The sequence below is a fragment of the Choloepus didactylus genome, chromosome 8 (genome assembly GCF_015220235.1).
Source record: "Choloepus didactylus isolate mChoDid1 chromosome 8, mChoDid1.pri, whole genome shotgun sequence".
Taxonomy (NCBI): Eukaryota; Metazoa; Chordata; class Mammalia; order Pilosa; family Megalonychidae; genus Choloepus; species Choloepus didactylus.
In genome coordinates, this window is record NC_051314.1 from 110,878,125 (window position 1) to 110,904,406 (window position 26,282).

Here is a 26,282-nt window from a genome sequence, read left to right on the forward strand (position 1 = left end):
TATTGATATGGAAATGGGTGACCAAAGGTTCTTTATATGTGGTATACCCAGAAAAGGACATGCCAGTTCATACATCTTTCTGGAAAGCATTGGCCATTGCCAAGGTGAGATATTCTGTGTCTAAAATAAAATAATAACTGTGTTATCTGAATTAGCTAAAAAAATTCCACAGTATTTTTCAATAAATCTTTTCTTTATATATATATGTGTGTGTGTGTGTGTGTGTGTACATATATAAACTTTGCTGTTATTTTTCAGTGATGTATTATCAATTCCTCTAAGAGTGTACTCAGGCACTCAATAAATATTTGCAGAAATGAAATGAAAGCAAAAGTAATGAAATCGATTGTATGAGAGCTAGCAGTTAACCAAATGAATAAGTAGCAAACAAGTATTATCCAAAAACAAATAGGAAATGCCCCACCCCCACCCCCAGACACTAGTGGTTGTGTTTGGAGTTTTATAGTGCATGTCTATAATCATTAAATTTGCTCCTGATGAAATCATTCGTAGTTAAGATAGAGTTAGATAAATCTCTGCTTTTTGATGCCCATGAAATATAGGCATTTTATGACTTGAAGGTATCAGTGAACACTGCTTAAAGGAGGAAAGGAATGAAAAAAAGAAGGGAAGGAAGATGAGTTGAGTCTCATGCCATTGGCTTGGCTAGATGCTTTACATACATTATCTCATAGACTCTCAGATAATCTGATGCAATATTATCCCCTTTTTAAAAACAGTAAGTGGAATTGAGTGGCATTGACAGCTTGCTCCACAATCCCACAATTAGGAAGTTAAGAGGCAGTGTTTGTACCCACATGTTCCAACCCAGCTCAGCCCCAAGACTGAAGAACATGCCATGCAGGGAATTAGACATGAGTTTAACAGGACTTATAGTCAGAAGAGATGGTTCCACAGTGGTCAGCTGGGAACGATGGAAGTTAGCACTCTGCAAAGGGGGTGGTTTATAAGGGTTAGGACAAAGACATTTCATAGGATGTGAGGATAGAGTTTCGGCTGGGTCTGTGACACAGGGGTGTGGAGATTTGTTATTGACAGTGATCAGGGGATGGGAGTTTTAATGCTTTGTTTTGATACCATTTGTACGTTCTTTCCCCCAGCCTGGGGAGGTCTGGTGACTTTTGTCCATGTTCAAGTCCTAACTCCTGGTCATGTGGGTCTGAACACATTTGTAAATAGGATCTTTGAAGATGTTATTAGTTAAGGTGAGGCCAAACTGAATCAGAGTGGACCTTAATCCGGTATGACTGGAGTCCTTATAGACAGAGGAAATTTGGACACAGTAGAAGACAGATGGAGACACTGAGGCAGAGACTGTGTTAAAGATTGCCAGCAAGCCACCACTAGAACACTGCAGACTTCAGAGAAAGCATGGTCCTGCAGACACCTTGATTTTGGACTTCTAGCCTCCAAAACTGTGAGACAATGAATTCTTGTTGTTTGAGCCAACCAGTCTGTGGTACTTGGTTATAGAAGCCCTGCCAAACCGAGAGACGTGTCTCCTTTGAGTCCTCCAAACACCCTATTTTAAATTGCAATTCCTCCCCAAAAGCATTCCCTGATTTTGCCTGATCCTCTCATACCAATGTTTTATTTGTCTCTATAGTATCATTCTAGTGTTTCTAAATCATAGTATAATATGAGTCTGACATACCTTATTTATTTTTTGTTTCCCCCATAAAAATGAAAGCTCCATTGGAAACAAGGATTTTTACTTGTGTCCTCATCACCCAGGACAGTGCCTGGTACATAGTAGGCACTTAGTCAGTACTCGTAGAATAAATGAACAGCTAACTTGAGCATAAATACTTACATCTACATCTAATAAATTATAGCTGCAAATAATGTATTTCTAGTGTTGATTCCAAACCCTCCTCTCAAGAGTGACTGAGAAAAATGCCACGTGCCATCCTGGACATGTCAGGGTGCTGCTCCTTACCTGTCCCCTCTGTCTGTCTCCTGCTCTGGAGTTCATCAGGCTTGTCTTTGTTGTGGTAACGCAGAGAATTCTTAACCCGTCACTGGCTCAGACAGCACACTTTGAATACTGCATCTTTATCAACAATATATCTATAACTCTGGCTGTTCCTTTTGCATATTAGAAATCAAGAAACAGAAAAACTCTTCTTATGCTGCATTAAGTACCTACCACAGCTACCAAAGAAAACAGAGACTTCCTGGAATTTTTTTTTTAATGGTTTACTTTATGCCTATGTGAAGCCCTTATATTGTAAATTTATGTATTTATTCCATTTAATCTCTTGGTATAATCTGTTTTATTAGCTGGAGTTTCATCCAGGCTGGCCTACTTAATAGCAGTATTATAGTTTTCCTGCCAGTTATGTAAATGTATTACATATAAGGTCATATGGATATATAAGTTCTTTCCTCCAAGGAATTCCAGCTGCTGTGCATTGTTTTCAGCATACAGAAAATTCTATACTTGGAGATTCTTGCTGACCCAGCTGGAAGAAGCCGAATGATGCATTTCACTTTCAGAAGCTATTGCTGGTTTTCCATATTCCTGGGTACTATAAATAGCACTTCACAGTACACCCAGGTACTCGGAAAATTTTCTTTGCAGTCCAATTCAGTGTTTGCAGAACTAAGTCACATGTGGTCTGGTTCGACAGACATCACTTATCTCTTAGTCCTCCTAAGTTCTAGACGGACCCACCCAGAGTGTTCATTTGCTCATAAATACAGCATTTGTTCTCATACTTTTGTGCCTTTGCTTATGCTGCTTTCTCTGCCTGGCAAAATCCTAGTCTTAACTTGAAGATTCATCTCATGTGGGAAAGCTTTCCCTGAGTCTGCTTGGCAGCAATGCCTTTTCCCTCCTCTGTGGGGTTCCCCGTAGCTTTTGGTGCATGCTGCTTCTACAGATATTTCAACATCACATTAGAGTTTGTTATATAAGTATATATTCTCACACTTTCCACACCCCTCTGTCTCTTCACATCCCAAATTGTGAATTCTGAGTCCTGTGACGTCTTATCCTTGTATCTCCAACAGTTAGCACAGGATATATTCAGAAACATTTGTTCAGTGAGTGACTGGTTGCCTGAATGAATGAAATTGCCTTCAAATAGGGGAATAGAATTCATTTGAGTTTGTTCCCAGTTTCATGCTTTTAAAACCAATCCTGTGTTTAGCTTGGACTTTTTTATTTTCCCTAGCAGAAACCTTCTACTATGTGCATGGGAAATTTTGGCCAGAAAATAATGTTGTTATATTTAAATACACTTCAGGGAGGTTTTTGTTGCTGTTTTATTTTTGTGTTTTATTTCAAAGGAACAGGCTAGTTTTTTCCTTACAAACTTATTGGCATCTTTCTTTCTGCATGCTCTTTTTGCTTTGCCCGGTCTTCAATCAAATTTCTCCTGAGCGTCTGTTATAAACAATGAGCAGTTGAGTGTTCTTTGCAGTGAAAACCCGCCTTGTTTTCTGTTGCTAGGCTACCCCATTCCAGCTGCCCTTGAAGAAATGCGTAGTGGTGGGAAATGGTGGGATTCTGAAGAAGAGTGGCTGTGGCCGTCAAATAGATGAAGCAAATTTTGTCATGCGGTAAGAGAAAGTACCCACAGCGTGGCCTCTGCCTTTTTTCCTGTTCTCCACCCCTCCCATAATAAGCCCTGGGGCCTTTCAAAACTAGTCCCTTGTGATTAATCAGTCATACATCTCTTTAGTTTCCTTTCAAGCTCATATACAAGTTCGTTTAGGAGGGGGACGTGGGGAGCAAGGGAACATCCCTCGAAAAAGTGCAAAGCCGAGGAAGGCTAAGAGGTAGTGGAGGAACAAGGTCTGCTGTGAATAAAGGAAGTAGAAACAACTCAGATTTTATTTTAGATTATAAAGTTGCATGAGTAAAACATTTAAAATTGTTCTTTAGTTATGGCTAACTCTCCATGAATAAAAATGTTAATTTATTCACTTCATTCTAAGCCGTTTTTGAAATTTTTTTTACAAAAGCATTTGTAAGTGTCAGGTGGAACTTGAAGAGCAATTGTGATCTGTGCATGTTTAGGAATATGGTAAGGAAGAAAGGAGAGTACACTTTGAGCAAGAAGGAAGCGTCATAGGGGGACTGAGCAGAGTGATGATGTGCAAGTTAGTTCTAGTGGAAAGCAGGAGAGGCTGCTGCAGGGGCAGAGGCCAAGGAATTGTTAAGACGCATCCAGCCAAGGGTGCAGGCCATCAAATTGTAGTGGCACCAGCCTGCACTGCTGGATGGTTTTGACCAGACATACTTAGCAGCCAGAAGCAGTGATGAAGCAAGTGACAGGATTGATACAGGTTTGGGATTAGCTGGGTGAGAGGGAAGAAGTATACAAAGAGAAAGTGTGAAGTGACACTTAAAGTCCTTGGAGTTCAAGCTGTATAGGAATTGGGTCATGAGAGGTGTGATGGAGAAAGGGAGGGAGTCAAATGACAAGGTCACTCAGAGCCCATGGTGATGGTAAAGATGAGGGAGAGGTGGAATAATAAGAATCTGGAGTCAAAAAGGACCCACTAGAGTATAAGATTTCAGAGTTGAGCTTTTTCGGGGGGATGATCAGATGTAAAAAACAGAAGACATCTGTTACTGAAAAAGTGAGGAATCTTTGAGGCAAGGCTTTGGGAAAGGGGAGGTCCCTTATGTGGGCCCCAGAATCTCACTGAATTGGGAATGACTGTGAACCAAAGGCCAAAAGGTTTGGTGGCCAGAGCACCTGAGGACCACAGCAACCTGGAGGACAAAAAGCTGAGCAAAGGAGAGGAGGATTTTGCTTTTGTGTTCATTTTAAAGGATAAATAAGTAATGGTCTAGAACTGGCAAAAGGTAACTAAGAGAACACTACTCGCTGACTTTGCACTAAGTGCTGTCGGGGAGAGTAAAGACCCTTATTTGAGAGGGTTTCAGGGAAGCTGTGTATTTGTGGGGAGCCAAATCTCTCTCCGAGACTCAGAGTTGGGCTCCCTGAAAGACATTTTGTCCCACATAGGGAAGCCTGAGGCAGAATGGGGAGAGCCTTCTCTACCTCATGGATGTGCCCCATTATAGATTTTACCATTGTAGGACAGTGCTTTCCTCTCCATTGGATTTTTTTTTCTTTTTTCTAAATATACAAACAATAGGAGAAGGGAGGAAAATTTTAAATGTAGTTCTCTTAATTGAAGTAAATACAAAACCCATTTATTGAACACCAACTATGTTTTGGGCCTTAAGCTAAGTCCAAAAATGGAATGTTGACCAGTTCCATCATGGGCTTATAACTTGAAGGTTTGCTAGTGCTATGATAGGGGTAATTCAGACAGATGGTGGAGGGAGCGAGGTGCTTCTGAGGGAAAGTGGTGTCTGGGCTGAGTCTACTTTCCATGCTGCTCTAGGCAGAGGAAAACCCATTTCCAAGGCTCTAATTTAGGAAAGAAGCTGACTGTTGCCACAGCATCCTGAGCAATGGAGAGTGGAGTGTGATGGGGCTGATGGGGTATTTAAGCCATAGGAGTGGACAGAATCACCTAGAGAGAATGGATAGATGAGAAAACAGAGGCCCTGAGCCAAACTCAGACACCCACTCCAATATTTTGGCTTTAGGTGGAGGCAAAGGGGAAAGCAAAGGAAACAGAAAGGTCAAAGGACGAGTCCTTCCCACCAGCTAGATGTGTGGCCTATGGTAAAGGGAAAGGCCTATTTACCTTTGCTGGGGCTCAGCTCTCTCCTCATTATGAGGAGATTGGAGTGGATAATTCCTCAAGCCTCTCCCCCTGAAAACTCTGATTCTATGATTATATGGATACCACATAATTAGGACACATTTTATGATTTTAGTTTTTAGTTTTAATTTTCCAGTTGCTTTTGTGGATAGGTTTATTCATTCTCCCCAAAAACTATGTAAAGAAGAAAGGATGGATAATATTATATTCACAAACTCAGAGAAGTTAATTGGTTTAGCTACCAAGTGGTCTTAATAAAATGTAGAAGGCAGTATAATAAGTGTATTTTTAATATTTTTCCTGAAGGTGTGTGTATGTGTTACCATATTTAGGGAAAATAGCTATTTTAAAGTTATCATGTAGAAGACTAGACCCAAGCATCTTAGGCAGTCACCTAGTGTGGCAGTATTTATTGCAAATAAGCAAGGCCAAGTTTGCATTGCATACAATGCAGTGTTATTGAGTGCCTGTGATTAAAGGGCACAGAAGCATAATGTTGATAGAGTGATGGTGGAGATGAGAATTGAAAGGAATTCAAAGAAAGTAACATCATAACTAGAGCTATGCATGCATGTGCCTTTGATTAGTAGGTATGATTAGAAAGCTAGTGGAATATACTGTCCTAAACTACAGAGTGATTGGATAGAAATGGGGAGAGAGGAGACCCAAAATTGCCTTATCTGTACACATAATGTACCAGATTACAGTTCGAAGGGCCTGCCAGGACTAGGATGTAACAATGCTGTAATTCTTTGCTTATTTTCAAACACTTACATCTTCTAATGCTAAAAATCAGTTTCCCATTTTTCAAAGTAAATATTTGTGCCATTACCAAAAGCATCACTTTAAAAAGTAACATTGTTAAATAGGAATTTATCTGGAAGGTATGCAAGAAAGAGGTAACAGTGGTTATATCTACCTTCACTCCCTAATGCAGTAAATATTCACTTCTCATCAGTTCTATTATTGGATCTCTTTTTGGATCATGAGCTCAGTTTCTATAGACAGTTTAGTCATTAATATCTGTTAATTATACCAACAAGTGATAATGCAAAGTTTGAAACACTTTTACACAATTATGCCTTATTAGAAACAATTTGACTATATTAAATATGCCTTTTATGTAGATCCATGTAATTACCAATTTAAGAGTTGAAGAGCTAAAATTATCGTGAGCTTTTTCTAAGAAGAGATTTACAGGGAAGTGTCACAGACATTTGACTTGAAGAGAAAGTTTATCCAGAAGAACTTAAGGCAGCTTTTTACATTAAAATATGTTGTCATCATATTCTAGAAGTACATCTATAAAATACTGTCTTTATTTTTAAGCATCTGTTTCTATTGTAGGAAATAGCAATCAATGTCTGCCAGTTGTTGATGTTATTGTTTAGCTTTTTCTCTGTGATAGGAGATGGTCAGGGACAGACATCTGAGTTGTGGACCTACCAAAAGGAACACACAGAAAATCAAGGTATTTACTCATGAAAACCAACTTGTTTCACTTAATAATAAGAAAGCAGGCTGGCAGCACTTCCTAGAAATATTCAGAGTTTCCAATTTTAAGTATAACACACTTGATCCTCAAATGGTAGCAAGGGCCCTCAAGATCAAAGCTTTTTTAAGAAACTAGCAACCAAACTTAGCCTGTGTCTTTACCCTAAAAGTCTTCTTCATCTTTGCAATGATCAGTTAAATCACAAGGCCACAATCAGCACCACTGCAGGATGGCTTTGGTTGTTAATGCATCAGTTCATTCTCTCACAAGAAGCCTCAGGAAACCACAGGGGATCTCATGTGGTCACTAGATTGTAGATGCTTCAAGGGCAGGCTCTGTGACTAGGGCTCCCACCTCAGCTCCCCACAGTGCCCACAACATAGTGTTGTGTTCTCAGTAAACATGCAGCAAAGGTCACTGGTAGGCTGACTAATTGATCTGTGGGTAGTTGTCAGCAGAACTGGTATCTTAATCCCAAAGAACAGATAAAAGGAAAATTCCAAAACAACCGAGACAAGTTTTGCCTAGCATGCCCTGAGGTGGCACAGGGAAAAAAATCAGGGACTTGAATTCATCAGCTGAGCAGATGCACGGACAATTCCATCTCCTGGGGGCAATTCGTAGGGAACATCAATGGTAGAGGAACCGGCAGAGATTCAATATTTATAACATATGTTTACTTACGAATAAATGATGTTTTGGCTTGCTGAAGTAAAAACAATTTGGAGGTGCCCTGATGTGGTAGGAGTCAAGTTAGAAATATGTGTGGAAATGACAGAAATTCAGACACGTAACAAAAGGAAGCCTAATAGAAACTACAGGCTTATTTGGATTCTTAATAAAAACTGTATATTTAGTTATATTTATATGATTTTTATATATGATATTTTGAGCTTTTACTATGTGCCATGTATCATGGAAGGGACTTTCCACACCTTACTTCTTTTAATACTCATAGCAACCCTATAAGAGAGGAAAATCATTATCCACATTTTATATAAAGAAGAAACTGAGGCAAGGGAGGTGAATTAACTTGCCTAATGTCACGCAGCCAGAAAGTCACAGAATTTGAGTTTGCCATGGCCACTTTCCATTGTGAATGTCATAAAACATTGTGGTCAAGGAAAGCAAGCCGGGCAGGAGTGATGGTGGGAGCCTTTTCCATCACCAGAGAAGTCGTCACCTGTACTCTTTCCCTTGGCTGAATCATCACACTTTAGGTGACAAACCATTATGTCCTCACCTGTAATTAACTGGTTTGTTGGTTGTGAACACAAAAGCCAGAGATGCATTGATTTAGGTGTCCAAGTCTGCCCTGAATGTACTATTTAATTTAGATTTGGGGAAAAGAAAGGAAAACACACACAAATATAATTCTTCCCTGTCTCTTGAGGTTTGTGGGCAGGCAGAGAACAACATAGAAGCTGTGTCTTCTAGTGTAACCACCCACTTCTGAGGTCTGATTTCAAGTTATTGCTTTCTCTCGGGCTACCTCAAAACTAGTTTGAATTGAGTAAATATTTCCTAGCTACTGCCTCTCTCCTCTCATACACCACTTACTTCTCTAGTTAAAATTTTCTTATGAAACAGGGCTAGTTTTTATGGCAGCATTTTGAAGATGCTGAGGGTTAATTAATCATCTAATGTCTGTTAAACAAGTGGTCAAAGCAGTTATTGTGAGTTGGGCTAGACTTAAGAGAGTTCCTATTTGGGTCGTTTTAACTGACTTGATTTAAAAGTATGTAAATCGTTCTAAAATATTTCTTCTTGTTTCTTTAGATGCAACCTTCCTCCCCTGTCAAGTGAATACACTAAAGATGTTGGATCCAAAAGTCATTTAGTGACAGCTAATCCTAGTATAATTCGGCAAAGGTAAGAGTTTAAGAGAAACTAAAGAGGAATGCTTGTGAAGTACTTAATATCTTAAAGACAGTAATATCCCAAATTCAGTTTGGGAAACAAAGAAGAAAACCATCCGGACAGGCAGGAAGGATGAAGGGGGAAATTGTAAATAAACTAGGCAGGATTCAGGGAATCTAAACAGCATTTCATGCTTCCTCTGAGATTTCTGTTTCTCTCCCTTAGAGATAGTAGAAATAACATAAGTGTCAATTGTTTTGCTCAAAGAAGAAACACAATGTGTACTTATTACTACTACTTTCCAATTAGTTGATCTCAGTCCCAACTTAATGACCTGCAACTGTGGAATCTATGGCATATGCATGCGTTCAACACCAGTGTTGTCAGAATGCACAGAAATTGTGTGTATTTATTATCTTTCAGATCAGACCAGATCAGATCAGATTCAGGAGAGCAGGCGGAAAATCTTGCTCTAATATAAATTTCAGAAATCTTGGCAGCTGCTGTGGGGGCTGCTGGGGTCGATCTCTAGTTGACGAAGCCCATCAGTAAGAGAACAGCTGTTTCTCCAAGGACTGTTTATTGTAGAGAATGACAAGATCCCTTTGAACAGAGGAGCCAAACATTGCCTAGCAATTAGGAGTGAAATATCAAGACATTCTAGACTCAGATACTTGTCATCTGGGAAAGACAAGTCCAAGTGAACAGCACATGTGTGTCACTTTACAAGCAACGCTGTTAAGTATTCGTGAAAAATAGGTATCCAGAAATGCAATCAAATGATTTTTAATTTTGACAGATGCTGTGAAATTAACCTCCCAAATGTAGCATTTACTGTCTCTCCAGGGAAGGAAAAGACTGCTTGTTTCCTCATACATAAAACAACACTCGGTACTATTAGCCTTTTAATTTTTTTGTCATTTCTCCCCCAGAATATAGGAAGGGCTGAGTGGGTATTAACTATCCGTATTTCTTCTTCTGTGAATTATCTGTTTGTATATTTTGCTCATTTCTGTTTTCTTTCTTTGTTAAAAAATATTTTCTTATTCATTTTTTGGGGTTGTTTTTATTATGAATATTATTAAGTCTTTGTTATGTATTTAACACATATTTGCTCCTGGTCTGTCACATATCTTTTAATTTGTGTCCTATTGGAATTTTAAAAATTTTATGCAATGTAATTTGTTAGTCTTTTCCTTTATGGCTTCTTTTTTAAAAAAAATCTTTCTTTAAATACTCATCTTTACCCCATTCCCCTTAATGAGAAAATATTATCCTGCATTTTTGCAGTGAATTTATAGTTTCGTTTTTAATATATAAGAAATCAAATCCGTGCAAATTTACATATTTTATAATAATAATTTTGTTGTTTTTAATAAAAATATATGTTCATTTTAAGAAACTCAAAAAGTACAAAGAAGAAGGTGGTAAAAAAATCATATGGCTATTTGGAAATAGCCTAATTAACATTAAGTAATACTATTTTTCAGACATTTCCTATATTCCTTAGAATTTTGAAACTACTATTTAATTGTCTTATACCCAGTATTGCCAATAAGAGGTCTAATGTAAGTCTGTTTTTTTTGTTTGAGGGAAATCTTTCTTTCCTGCCCTCACTACAAGCTTTTTACAAATTTCTCTTTGTGCTTTCATTCAGAAATTTCACCAAGTTATGTCATAGGGCAGGTCCTTTTTTCATTAAAGCTGCTTGGCACTCAGGAGGTTCTTTCAGTCAGAAGATGGGAGAGTTAGTCATTGAAGCTGATCTCTGGGCAAGAGGGCCTGGGCTCTACTGCCTGCTCCACCATGTGCAGGCTGTGTGAGCTGGGCTGAGTCTCTAGTGCGTTGTGCCTCAGTTTCCCCATCTGTAAAGCAGGGATAACAATAGTTACACAGTAGGGTCATTATGAGGTATACTACATATGTAGTTTAATTACATGTAATGCTTGGAACACTGCCTGACATATTGTGAATATTGTATAGGTGTTAGCTTTTCTTAGGATTATTTTTCAGTTCTTGGAACATTTTCTCTGTTATATCCCTGATTATTTCCTCTTCTCCATTGTATTTGCTCTCTCCTTCTAGTCCTCCTGTTCTGTGGATATTGGAAGTTCTAGATCTACATCCATTTATTCTAACTCTTGTAATATACAACCTTTTTTGTTTGTTTTGTGTTGTATATCAAGAAAAATCCCTTTCAGCTCACTAAATGATATTGTGGTTGTGTCCGTTCTGCTATGTAATCTACCATTTCCAATTTTTAAAATTGCATTTTTGTTTTTTGTGACTCTGTTTCTTTTTCACAGGAGCACATTCTTTTTTTATGGATGTGATGTTCTCTCAAATATCATTCAGACTGTTAATGACAGTTAAAGGTTTTGTGTTTTTGTTTCTTCCATTATTTCTATATCCTAGATTATTTCTTCTATTTGCCTTATTTAATGTCATGTTATTAATTTAATGTATATTATTTGATTTAATGTATATTATTTGACTTTTTCAAAAATGTGAATTTTAGTTTTCTGTTCATTTTTTTTATGATAAATCTGTTTGTTAGTGAAGATAGGTATATAGCTTTCATGATAAATGATTAGTTTTTTAAAGTGTCATTGAAAACCAAAAATGCCAGTCAAATTTTGTAACTCAGTAAATTAGTAATCAAAAATTAGTACTTGATATTTTATTGTTACTATGTTTAGTTTGGTGATATAGCTATCATATCATTGCAAGGAGTTGGGAATGAATGAGAAAATAAAATGTCACTTATGTAGTTTAGTTATTGACTCTCATTCAATTCTTGTTTTTTTTGGGGGTGGGGATGGGAACTTATCAGGAAGATGGCAGAGAATCACTGATGATGATATCTATTTATTCAATTTGCTGGGTTTGGGTTTTGGGAATCCTAAAAATGTGCATATTTTTTAATTGGAATGAATTTATCTAGGATTCAAGAGAAATGAGAAAGAAGGTCAAGAGAACACTTGCAGAAATATTTTTCTTTGATTCTTTTCAATGTTAAAAAATAATCATAGATTCACAGGTAGCTGCAAAAAAAAAAAAAAAAATGTACAGGAAGGTCCTGTGTACCCCTCACCCAGTTATTCCAAATGGTAACATCTTACACATCTATAGTGTAATACCTTGGCTATTATTTTCAGTTGAGAATAAAGTCACTTTTGAGAAGGGATAAATGTTCTTGTGGAGGGAATGAAACATGCAATATATTTTAAATCCAAGGACAGAAAATTCTGTTTTCCCATCCAAATATGTGGGGGAGTTGGTGGTAAGAGACTAAAAATAATATGAAAAAAATATTTAGAGCAAGATCTATAGTAAATAAGAGAGAGGAAAAGAATTGTGTTTTTGAGAAAAGATACTATACCTACAAAAGGACAGAGGAAAAAGTCAAAAATTAAGTATTCAAGAGGAAAAGTAAACCTGTTAGTTAAGACTTAAGTTCAATTTGAAGAAAAAAATACAAGGACAAGCAAGAATCATTATTATGAATATTGGTCAACATTCAGTTGACATTTTTATGTGCTGGGTTCAGTGCTCTTTATTTACATTTCCTCACTTAATCCTCAAAAGATTACTAATAGATTGGACCTGTTTTAAGTTATGTATTTTACAGAAGAAGAGGTGATGAAATAAGGTGAGTACCTACTCTTACAGCTATTAGTAACTGAATTGGGACTTCACCCAGACCTGTCTGATTCCAAAGCTCATGTTCTTAACCAATGACCATCATGCTTCCCAGCCTTTCCAGGTGATCCAGGTGTACAGTGAGACAATGGTTTTCAAATGTGGTAAATCATTTTAGAAAAGTGGAAGTTTCTTCACATTAAAAATTTATTCAATGTAGCAAGATTTCCAGGTATAAAATCAATATGCATGAATTCCATCTTGTGAAATAAGAAAAAAATCTATCCTTCTCAATAGCATCAAATAATATGATGCACTTAACAATTAAACAAAAAATGTGCAAAGCATCTATGAAAAAAAATATGAAAATTTTACTAAGAGACATTTCAGATGACCAGGTTAAATGTACAGATATACCATGTCCATAATTGAAAGACCTGCTGTGGTAAAGTCATCATTTCTACCCAAATCGATGTATGGATTCACTGAAATATCAATAAAGATCCCAATTGTGAGTGATGTGTGTGTGCATGTTCGTGTTTAACTTAATTCCAACATTTATCTGAAAAGGCAAAAATTCAAGAAAAGCAAAGAAGCGCCTGAAGAAAAAATGGTTGGAGGGGTTACCTATGAGATGTTAAGACTTATTCTAAAGCTATTGAAATTTAGACAATGCAGTATTGGTGCACAGAAAAGAAAATTGAACACTGAAACGGGGCCTCCAAAAGATCCATCTGTATATAGAGAGAGACCCTTGATATATCACAGAGGTAATGTTGTAGATCAGTGAGAAAAGGACAAACTTTTCAAAATGATGTTGGGACAATTACATATCTGTATGAGAAAGAAATGAAATAAGACCTCCATTTCATGTCTTACACTAAAAATTATGTCCAAATGGATGAAGACCTAAATTTGATAAGAAATATAAGAAAGCTAATAGAAGATAGCTTTGCCTTTGGATTTCTTAAATAAGACCCACACAGCACTAATTATAAGGGAAAAGAGTAATAAGTTTGACTCTATTACAATTAAGAAATTGTATTCATGAAGAGACATGGTAAAAGTAGGGGAAAAACAGTCACATTATAGAAGAAGACAACTAACAAAGAACTCATATCGAAAATATATGAACTCTTTCTTATGAAAGAATTTAATTTAATAAAGAAAACAGATATGAAAATATCAGAGTTGAACCATCACTTGAAAGTCCAAATAGCCAGTAAACAAATGAAAATATGCTTTACCTCATTTGTAATCAGAAAAATGCAAATCAAAACCCTAATGAGACATCATTACACATCCACCAGGTTGGCAAAAATTATACCAAATGTTGGTGAGGATGTGGAGCAGCACTCCATCTCATTAGAGTGATGTGGAAGCCCAGGGGTCGAAACCCCCGGGGTCAAAACCCCCTCTCCCTTCGGGGAAAAGGGTGGAGCCTTGAGCAGGCTGTGACCCGCATGACCAGAGCACAGGCCTTGAAGGTCGTGGAGCCTAATCACTGTTGGTAATCAACTTTTAGGAGGTTCAGCTGAGGTTTCTTTGTAACCAAATCTCTGTGAGGCTCTGCTGAAATCAACTTTCACAAGATAACATCTGAGGCTCCTTTGTAACCAAATCTAGTGAAGCGCAGCTGAGCTGTATAAGGCAAGCCTCTTCCTCTTGCTTGTGCGGATCATCGACTTCCGTTTTCCAACCAGCCACCGTTGGGAAAAATCCACCTGTAAGTAAGACCCTAGCTAAAATTCATGGGGAACTTTTTGCCTGGTGTATTCTTTGGTCTTGGGGTTGAGTTGGGCTGGAGCAAGTGTAAATAGTTAAACCTCTTTGGAATGCATTTTAACATTATCTAGTAGAGTTGAAGATGTACACGCCCCATGATTCAGCAGTTCCACTCCTAGGTATATACAGAGAAAATTTTGTACAAGTTCCCCAGGAGAAATGTATAATAATCGTTTATAGTAGCTAAAAGCTAAAAATACATGAATCTGCATAGATGACACAGTGAATAAATAAATTAGGATGTATTCACATAATGAAATGCATTATTGCAATGAACTATCACTACCCATAATACAACAGATGAGCTTCACAAATGTAATGTTGAATAAAAGAAATGAGTCTAACAAAACCATGTGGTTTGATTCTATTTATATGATGTTTAAAAAAATTAACATTATAGCTTAGGGACAGATACATATCAAGTAAATCTATAAAGAAGAGCAAGAAGTTACCTTTCAGGGGAGGGAGAGTACTGGGTTCAAGGAGGGGAACGTGGGAGACCTCGATATCGCTGGCAAGTTTCTTTTTCTTGACCTGGCTTGTGGTCAGGGATGTACACTTTATAATTATTCTTTCAACTGCATGTATATGTTATATATACTTTTCTGTGTGTGTGTGTGTGTGTATGTACACACACATTCAATATATATGTATATCTCACAAAAATAGTAAGAAAAATGTATCCTAAGTGATGGAGGGTATAGTGGATTGAATGGTGGTCCCCCAAAAGATATGTCTACATGGCACTGGGAATGTGACCTTTTTTGGAAAAAGGGTCTTTGCAGACACAATTAAGTTAAGGATCTCGAAATGAGATCATCCTAGATTATAATGAGCCTTAAATCCAATGAAAAGTGTCATTTTAAGAGAAGAGAAGGGAAGAAGACACATAGTGGAGAAGGTCAAGTGAAGACAGAAGCAGAGAATCGAGCTAACAAGCCAGCAACAACAGGACTGCTGGTAGCCACCAGCAGCCAGGAGAGAGGAATGGAACAGATTCTTTTTCAGAAGGAACCGACTCTGCCAACACCATGATTTTGGTTTTTAGCCTCCAGACCTGTGAGGTTTTAAGTCACCCAGGTTTTGGTAATTTGTTATAGCAGCCCTAGGAAATTAATACAGAGGCTCTTCGGTTGATTTTTTTGTTTATTTGCCAAAATTGAGTTCCAGAGAAGTATATTAGATAAGCCTGCATAAAACATATCAGTGTCTGGAATAAAAGGACTCATAAAAAGGTTTGAATAAAAACATAGTAAAAGCTTTGTCAGAATAACTATCAGTGATTTAAAGATCAGTGTTAAAATTGGAACATAGAGAAAGTTGTAACCCAAGAATTATCAACTTTTCATTTTATAGAGGGGTCAAACAGATACCAAGTTCTGACTGGTTAAATATAGTTATAGAATATTCATAGCATATGCAAACAGGGTGATTGAAAATGTTCAAACAATTGTGTATGAGAATTAAGACAGAATATGGCGTTACACTTTCATGGTATACTGAAATGGAAGAAATATAATTAAAGTAGGAAAGACAGTATCTATTTCTATATTAGGAAATTATCCTATGTATACTAGATATTTTATTCTTATCTTGTAGTCTTTTCTCAAAACTGGGCAAAACCAAGACATTGGCTGTGTCTTGTACTTACGTGTGACTAAAAATTAAATTCATTAGGCAAAGAAGTGCTGTGGAAATGTTAAGACCATTTATTTTCATATTTTTGCTCCAAAGCCTTTGTTCTCATAAAATTATTCCATTGAGAGTTATAAGAATTATGAACTTTCACTATATAATACTCTTAGAAAATACCAATAACAAGATAAAACAGGTTTGAAAAAACTTAAATATATATGAGTACATATATACTTACATATAATGATGTAGTAAGTATACTACATCATTATAGTAGCAAAAATAAGGTTAGAGAAGGTAGTATTATTGTTATGTTTGAAAGAAATCCTCAGAAGGAAAGAGCTTTGATATAGCTTTAATTTGTTAGGACATCTTGTTTACAGTACTTTCTTCTTGAAAGCACTCAGAACAAAAGGATTAGTCATGGTGTCTGGGACATGAGATGAGACAGGGCTTTACAGTGACATTCATTCTCTAATTGCATTTTTATGGACCAGGAGAAGAGAGGTTGCTCTAATATGGCAGCAGAGACTTTTGGGTCTTTAAACCTGTTGCTAATGTCCTCCTTTTTTCTTAGGTTGCTGGGTTTTATAGGTGGATGGCAGCAAGGATCCATTCATGGGCTTACCCTTTTCCACCTCTAACCAACTGGTCTTCAGACATCTTTGTTCAAATACCCTTTAAAAGGAGTTTTAAAATCCACTATTATCTCCTTGATCATGTTTAGGTAGATATCTAATTTCGGGGGGCAAATAGTTAGTGTTGCTAAGTGTGTACTTGAGTGCATCGCCTATTGTGCCTATGCTTTTAATACACATTGTCAAAATCTCAGAGGTAAGGATTTAGCTTACTTGATGTTACATGTCCCTTTGGCAAAGCCTCTTTGTCAAATTCATTAATTCAGTTAACTTCCTGTCAGAAATGGGCTGCTTCCTTTTTAATTCAAATAAGAGTTAAAATGTAATCCCAAATGATCATCTCACTTCTGAAGTCTAATTATCTGACATATAAATAAGTTATGGGGACTTACCAAGAGTTCGGCCCTGTACGTAAAATAAGGCACAGTCCCTTTCCATTTGCTCTGAAGCTCTTTTACCTTTTTCTCAGGGGATAGTCCCTCAGTAGCAATATATTTTGGAAATGTTTTTATTTTCTTGTGGTGCCCTGGAAGTTTAACATCACTATAATATTTTGGATGGTAGGGGGTTTGCCTTTCTTTTGTGAAGTGGAAAAAGGACAGTTATGAAAATAGAGTTTGGACAAGAGATGTTTCTTTGGAGATTAGTCTTGAGCAAAAGAATTTTAGAAAAGTATATATATGGAGGTTGAGGATATGGAAATTCATGGGGAAGACAGAGATAAAAATGGGAAGGAGCTTCACTGGGACAGAGCTTCAGAAGCATTCATTCAATAAATATTTTTTGAACTCCTTTCTGGGGCAGGGAATACAAAGTTAAATGAGACATGGCTCAAGCTGTGAAGGAGCCCACAGCCAGCAGATATTCCATTGATCTAACGGTCTCCAGGCATTAGGTGGTCCCTGACCCCATCTGAGATATATCAGAAATTTTCATGTATGTATATATGTGCATTTTTCATCAGATTTCCAAAGCATTCAATACGCAAAATAGGTTTAAAATTCAATGGCCTAAACAGAGTCATTTTCCAGTACCTTGGTGTAAACATAGAGATTATAGTTCTCAAAGCTTTTTTTTCAGTTTTTCAATAGAGTTGAAAACTCAATTAGCCATTTTTCCCATGACAGGAATTCAGGATATTCTCAGGGGCAGTATGTATTTGGAAAATTGATCGTTAACAGATAAAAGCTAGAATTTAATTGGTTGCTCTATTATGACATTAAGAATTCATTCTTGAAATTTAAGGCTAACCAATTTGGGAAATGCTTTTTATTTATAGCCAGCGGGAAAGAACAGCAAGAGTCTGAGTATGTGTGTTTCCATGTAGGCATAATAGGAGAAATAGCATAGATATGAGCAACTTGAGGTTAAAAATATTCTATCTGTGCCCTCAAGACCCCAGCATGTTTTTTTGGCACACAGGGCATGCACAATTAGTATTTATGGAATGAATGACTATGTGAACAAATATACTTAAAAATCTCCACTGTTTCAGTTTCCTCATTGCTAAAGCAAATGCCATGCAATGGGTTGGCTTAAACAATGGGAATTTATTGGCTTATGGTTTTGAGGCTAGGAGAAGTCCAAAACAAAGCATCATTAAGGCAACGCTTTCTTCCTGAAGTCTGGCATTCTGAGGCTGGCTGCTAGTGATCCTTGAGGATTGTTGAGAGAGTTATAAATGAGATAATGTGGCTTCTTCCAGTAGAAGCTACTCTGACTTATACCTGGAATAGCTACTCAAGAGGAACCTCTTGCTGAAACATATTTTGTTTTTGGATAAAACAAATTTTTAAATGTGTAAATGGGCTTATCAAATTTAGGGAATTCTAGAGAGGTTATCTACATATGCCCCAAACAAACAAAACAGAAAATCAGAGCCCTAAAGTCAAACAAGGCTCTGTGAGCTATAAAATTCTGATACTAAAGATAAGACTAGACGACCAAGCCATGGGCTCACCATGTTAATGTGTGGGCCCCATGTGGTCCCAGGTCAATAGCAGCCCCGGGCTTCCAAGAGAAACAAACAAAAATTCCTTCCAGAGGAAAGCTCTCAGAATCCCATATATTAAGTTTAAGCAAATTTAAGCTCACAAAAACTCAGAATGCACACAAGCCAACAATAGTTAAGATTTCTCAGAGACAAAAGGCAAAGAAACAAACAAAAATAATTTTAATGCTTGAGAACTTACTGTAATCATCATGGCCAGTGTGGTGGTTTGAAGCTGTGTATACCGCAGAAAAACATGTTTTTAAATTTAATCCCGTTCTGTGGGTGTGAACTCATTGTAAGTAGCACCTTTTGATGAGGCTGCTTCAGATAAGGTGTGACCTACCCCAGTTAGGATGGGTCTTAATCCTATTACTGGAGTCATTTATAAACGGAATGAAATTTAGACACAGAGAAAAAGCCACAGATGGAGCAGCCAGAGGCTGAGAATCAACGGAACCTGGAAGAGAAGGGAGAACCAGGAGTTACCACCATGTGGCTTACCGTGTGAAAACTATGGACCGAGGATCCTTGGCAGCCGGCCTCAGAATGCCACAGGCTTTCGGGAGAAAGCATCACATTTTTCCAGCCTCAAGCTGTGAGCATATAAATTCCTATTGTTTAAACCATACCATTCCATGGTACTTGCTTGAGCAACCAAGGAAACTAAAACATCCAGTATGTGTGTGTGTATATATATATATATATATATATTAGACGGAATCCAAAAAGCCAAAGTATTTTCAAAGTCTAATACAATTAACAAACATTTGGCAAGGTTGTTAAAGAAAAATTATTTAAGGAAATAGATGTTTCATTTTCTTTCTAGGAATCCGTCCTGAAAACAAAGAAAACCCTAGTGTACATATCAAATGTACATATCATACAAATGCACATATCATATTGTATATAATTTGTGAAATAACATGACACTCTAAATACATAAAAATACATCAATGGTTTTGTAACTAATATCATACATTACATATGACCTAAAACAAATATTATGCAATGATATTATGGAATAATGTTTCTGAATAGCTAATAACAGGGTAAAATGCTCATGCTTTAATATTAAGTGAAAAAATAAAGATAGAAATGTGTCTGTTTTCACTATGTAAAATCATATGCACAGAATATCTCTAAGGAAATAAATTTTTAAATTCCAATATCACTACAGGATTTCATAATTAGAAAACAATCATTAATAAATCTCTGTTATTAACTCATTTTGAGATCAGCACAGCCCTGTTGGTAGGGCACAAAATATGAATGGAACCCAGATTTTGTATGGGAGGGTTCCTGCCCCTCCAGATCTAAATGAGATTAGCTTGAAGCCCAAATTTTGTGTACTGAATTGAGAAACTCAAAAGGTTCTCCGTGCCTTTCCAGTAATACTGTTTTGGGAACAGTCTGCGCATAAAGTCAGGAACCCAGCCCCTGACACGGAAGAGCTGCTGCACTCATGTCACTTTGTTTCCTTCCTTTTCTTCCCTTCTGTAAAGCTCTGATCTTCAGCATTAAATAGATGGATCAAATGTTATTTTAAAAGACTAATTAGTACATAATTACTAAATAAGTATTGGAATAGCCTAAATCCTCATTGTACTTTCAGGTGGGTTCACAGAGTGGGCTGTGTGCCAGTGGAAAATCATTAAGGGATGGGGTCAGGGAGGTTACCAAGTGAAGACTCTTGACCCAGGATTTATGTTGACGAGCAACATATTGAGACCACTGGACCAATAATTTGTACCAGCTTTCCCTCACCCACCCCTCCCCAGCCCTCTTTTTGTTTGATTTCAGTTGTGTATTTTTCCTCATCAGCAGAATGTCAGTTAGTTTCATTGTCAGCAGAAGGAAGAAATGTGCAGAAAGACAACATTGGTTGTGTGAACCAAGATAAGTTCCTAAACTGCTCTCTGCATGTGACATAGTAGAAAAAAATACTGTCAACAATTGGCACCAGAATTCTGTTTAGAAAGCGGGCTGTCTGTGTGCGGAATCATTTCTTGCTAAATTCTGGGGCTGCAGTAAAGACTCAAGGGCCTTAGTGTTGGTGCAGAGGTTGGATCTGAGTAATAGAGGAATGTGGAATTGTTGAGCTCAGCCAGAAGAGAGGATGAGAAAGAGAGAAGTGCTAGAGAAGACAGAGGAGCCGATAGGTGGTGAATGCGCAGGAGTGAAATCTTTGGGAACATTTGGCAGATTGACCAGAAAACAAATGTCTAAAAGCCATTGTAAATTATTATTGAGAAAGTATGTGTCCTGAAATTATTTCCCCTTATTCCCCTCTTTTTTGGGTCCTCAGATTTACAATATAACCACCATTATTTTGTATATTATGTTGTGTGTGTGTGTGTTTATCTACGTGTATGTGTAAATTGTGAAGGACTGTGTGTCACCTGTGATCAACGTAGTTCATGCTCCAAATGTGAGCAAGAATGGCACTTAGGCAGAAAGGATCTTGAAAATGTAACCCTCCTGGGAATTTGCAGATTGAAATCCTGGGAAGTGCTACATTTGTACTGACTGTATGCCCCTTTTGGAATGTAGAGACACTCTTCACTCACAAAAATTTTTTGTTACAACCAAGGCATTTGTGCCCCAGTTTAACTGTGGGAGGCAAACTTAAGTGTAAAGTATGTAACTGGCTAATTATGTTAGCAAACTCCGTATGTGCCAAGAGCTTCTTGGGGCAAGATGGCAGGGATCCATCTGCAAATATTCCATTTCACTGGAAATCAGATTCACTGATTTCAGATTGTTCAGCTACTAATGAACTTTCCTAATTATCCTCATGAAAAAGGATAAAGTAATTTTTAGTATATGTATACAAATATTTCTGTAATCTCTGTGAAAATTACTTTATTGTTAAATTTACATTTGTAATTTACTAGAGAATATGAACTTTATGGATTAAACAGAATATGCTCTCAGAAATTAAAAATTGGTTAAAATAATCACAGGTTCTCATTGAAAAAAGGTTTGCTTTCCAACTTGAATTATGATGAGAACATGCCTCTAAATTTCTATTGCTAAATTGTTTTAATTTGTTTGATAGAATATTTTCTAAGAAGTAAAGCTTTATTGTTGGATTGAATCTGTAAATCAAGAGATGCATTTTAAACTTGTTTCCACTATTAGCTTTCTTATTTAGATCCCCATATGAGACACACTTACTTGTGCGTGCACACACTCAGCCACACACACACCAACAAAAGGAGGAAAAGCATCTTAAAATTCAGAGTTACAATATAAGTTATTGACAAGAGCAGAATATAAATTGATGGGGCAGATAGTATATTTGGTAAATATTATTGCAAGTTCTAATGAAGGGGGCGGCAGAAGGAAGGAAAGAAAAAATGCCCAGAAGATAAATTACCATATTTTATGGGTTATGAGATGCACAGTCTTTTCCTATTTTAACTTTTATGGAACTGAGCTGCCTCTGTTAACCAGTTAAAAGCTGAGTCATAGTTGTCACTGAGCAAAGGTGACCCTGATCATAGCTGTTCCTTTGCTATCATTTCAGTTGAGTTATGTGCACTGTAGGTAGTACAGATGTTGAGTTTGATTGGTATTTATGGTATCTCTGAAAAGATTGAATACCTGTTTGATACTAGAAAGGCATGGATACAGAGAAATGGTGTGTAAATTTGATTATTAAGCAAATTATTATTTCAGAGAAATGACAACAATTCTATAATTTCTTGTAAAGCAAAAAAAAAAAAGCAAACAAAAAATCCCATAAATGGCTGAAGCTGAAGCTGTTTTGTAAATAGTTACTAAGATGCATACAAAATGATTGTCATATCATTTGCCAAACAATGCAGGTGGAAGTAGGAAAAATTGCTCAGTTCCTTAGAATGGATGAAAGAAATGTAAAAGCAAGAAGAGGCTAATGCAGGACTATCCACAGCATGATTGTCAAAACATTGATTAATAGTTTAACTGGCAGTGGTTTTTTTTTTCTTTATTATTGGTAAATAGTATACTAGCATCTTAGATTTTATGATATATCATTTCTTTTACATAAATAATATCTGCCAATTACTCAGAAATAAAAATGTTTGGATAAAAAATGAAATAATGTATGATTGGAGCGAGAGTGACACATAGAAGGAAGAAAACAGTAAACATTAAATAACCATTAGATAGAATTAACACACGGAGAGGTGCGTAAGCCAGGTATTAGCATAATACTGACTTTGCAGTGAAAAAAAACTTTGACAGCGTTAAATGATTTGCTTCAGTTACATAGTTAAATGGCAGAAATGGGTCTTGAACCCATGTCTTTGGGCTCTTTTTTTGTCCTTGGGAAATAACTGGAGATACTGCTTAAGTATGCATATTTATTATCACAGCTTAGCCAGGTCCCACTGCAGGGAGAACAGAAAACTCTAAGAAGACTAATGAGTTTAACATTTAACAGGAAAGGGGAGGGTTTATCGATTTAGAGATAATTGGTTGAAACCCCTGAGGGGGCAAAAAAGAGTGATTTATGACTTTGTAATACTACATTCTGACCATAACAGTAGATATGAAAAAAACAAAAGAATACATTCTCAATAAATGATAAGTAACACCACAGTGAACTACAAGATTACAATTTAGACATGATGAGCCAGCAGGAAAAACACCACAGCACACCAAAAGTTAATACAGGGAATCTTTTTATTGAGATATAATTTATAAAACCTATTTCCAGTTTGTTTTTGTTTTTGTTTTTGTTTTGTTTTTTTGTTTGTTTTTTTTTTTTTTGTTTTAGCTGTTTAAAACAGAAGCATCCCATCATAAAATAGTTGCCTGTAGTGGTAGCTTTGAACTTAACCATTTCCCATCTGGGTAAAAGGTGATTACTCCTTTCCAGGATAAATGGTGATGATTCCTTTCCAGGTTCTCTGCTTCTATTATTATCCATCTTTTTACAGCCAATTCTCATAGCCAAATTATATTCTGCTATTTTTATTGTGAGGAATTTTTCTTTACATTCTTAAAATCACTTTCCTTCAAAGGAGATCGAGTCATCATCTTCTATTTCAAGGCACTTCCTGGGTGTGCTTTGTAGCAGTACTTTTCCATTGGGCCCCTTCTCCACTGGAGTTGACCTCCAGCTCTTTAAAACTGACCACATAAGGCTTCTGAGCCACACCCTCTGCTTGGTTTCTTTTTTCGCCTGTTGGTATAGGTTCTGCTCCTTATTGTTTCCATTAGCTGTGCTTTATAATCTGGACAGAGAGTAGTTGGCTAGCTCTTTCATATGCTACTAGAATTGGTAGGCAACTTCACAACATGTCTCAGGTTCATTCACTTTCCTGTGTTTTAGATGACTGCAACATCTCCTCTCACAAGCCTCCTTATCCTCCTTCCAGGTCATACCCTTGCCTACTACTTCACAAAGAAAACAGAAGTGATAAGAAGGAAACTTCCATGCTCTCACCCTTGTATCAACCAAACTACCTATATCTGTGACCCTACAAACATTTGTGTGTCCTGGATCCCAGCACCTCCTGCTTGGAGTTGATAATTTTCTTGTTTCCTTTTTTTTTTTTTTTTTTTCCCCCTACTTTTTAAGCAATTTACTTATTACTAATACAACTTCCCAAATCTTAGCTAGTTGTTTAAATGGCACCCAGCAGTAGTATAGCTATCAATTTCAGCTTTTTAAAAGAAATGTGTTCTGGATTTTTACCTATTCCAATCCCTACCTGGTACAAGGTTGTCATCCTGTAATCTCCGTTCACCACCATCCTAAGGATTTCCCTCATCTTTTATAGTATGGGATCTCTAAGATTCCTGTAATGTGTATCATCTTCTTTCTTTGATCACTCTTTCATTTTGGTGGTGCACATTCTCCAATATCTTTCTGAGAAAAGGTGCAAGGAACATAAATCTTTGAGACCTTGCACATGTGAAAATATCTTTATTCTACCTTTATAGTAGACTGATATTTTGGCTAGGACTGTATTTCTAGTTTGGAAATACTTTCGATGACATTTCTTTAATGTTTTCTAGATTACTGAGTTGCTCTTGAGAAAACTGATGGCTTTCTGATTTCTGATCCTTTTATTTGACTTGGATTTCTATTCCCTACTACCCTCTAAGCTAATCTTCTCTTTGTCCCCTGTATTTTGAAATTTCACAATGATACGCCTTATTATTGTTCTGGAACCCAGTGGATCTTTTCGATCTGTAAGCTCATGTTCTTCCATTTTGGAAAATTTTGTTGAATTATTTCCTTAACTCCAGGTTGCCAAATGCATGGTCAGTTATCAGTCCGCATCTTGTTCGACTTACCAGCACAACTTGACATATTCCCGCTTTCCTAATTCATTTTCTTCACTTAGCATCCGAGTCACCACTCTCTTGATTCTCCTGTTATTTCAAAAGCCACTACTTATTTTCATTACCTAAACCTATAAACATTTATGGGCCCCAGGAATCTATTCTCTAGCTTTTCTTTTTCTCTCATCTACTTATGCACTGTGGGGTCTCATCTGTTCTCATGGCTTTAAATGCTATCTATTTTCTGATGGTTCCTAAATTTGTATCTCCATCCAGGACTTGATCTTTTATCTCCAGACTCATATAGCTTTTCCAAAGCTGCCAACTTGAGTAATCCATCTGGATATCTAATAGGAATATCAAATTTAAAATTATCAGTACAGAACTCCTCATCCCACCCCCTCCCCTCACGAAACCTGTGTGTCCTGCAGTATTCCTCATCTCAAAAAATTTTGCTCAGTTCAAAAACCGCAGTATCTTCCTTGGCTTATTTCTTCCTCTCACACCTCACATTTAATCTACTGCCAAATTATGGTAGACATACTTGCAAGCATCCTGACCATTTTTCACCTCCTTCACTGCTACCACCCTGATCCAAGCCACCATCATCTATCTCTCTCAAATTATGGCAGTGGTCTTCCAGCGAGTTTCTCTGCCTCCAGCTTTACCACATGTACCATTTATTAGGTTATTGCCTCTCAGCTACAAACCCACTTTCTCTATATTCCGTTTTATAATGCTACAACAAGGACTCTACAAATCATGTTTCTCCTTTGCCAGCTGGCTCCCTGTGAGGCTCTCCAAAAGGGGGCACTAGGGAGACCCTGTGCGTTGGAAGAGGAGGAAGGAACTTGCTTCTTCCTGTCGGTGTTCTGGGGGGTTTCCTGTTGGCGTTCTGGGGGTTTCATCACCCAGTGACGGTTCCTTCCTGTAGCAGTAGCTGAATCCAACACGCAGTTTTTTCAACACTTAAACCAGTCAGCACACAGATAAGAGGTTCTTATTCTTGCTTTTGATGATTTGGCATTTGCAGAATCACAACCACCCAGCTGAACTATAAAGTTTGTTGCAATACAAAGTAGAAGAATTAGTCTATACTTGGACATCCGAAATTCTCATGCTTCCTTATCTTCTCAGGCATTTTGTTCCCACATGGGCTGTTTTTTCAGGTTTGAATTTTTGTTTCAGCGTGTAACAATTCTTTTCTGTGATGCTTTTCAGTTCAGGAAAACAA

General features: G+C 37.1%; 1 protein-coding gene across 2 annotated transcripts in view; it reads left to right on the top strand.

Moving 5' to 3' along the window:
• ST8SIA1 (ST8 alpha-N-acetyl-neuraminide alpha-2,8-sialyltransferase 1) overlaps positions 1–26,282 on the top strand; it is a 183,400-nt gene that overhangs the window by 107,939 nt on the left and 49,179 nt on the right. The window contains exons 3-5 of one of the 2 annotated variants that reach the window (XM_037846196.1): positions 3,479–3,588; positions 8,993–9,085; positions 9,873–10,184. In XM_037846196.1, the coding sequence (XP_037702124.1) occupies positions 3,479–3,588; positions 8,993–9,085; positions 9,873–10,158 (489 nt within the window). In that variant the 3' untranslated portion in view covers positions 10,159–10,184. Of the gene's footprint in view, positions 1–3,478; positions 3,589–8,992; positions 9,086–9,872; positions 10,185–26,282 lie in introns of those variants that run through there. The other variant, XM_037846195.1, reaches the window with a different exon arrangement.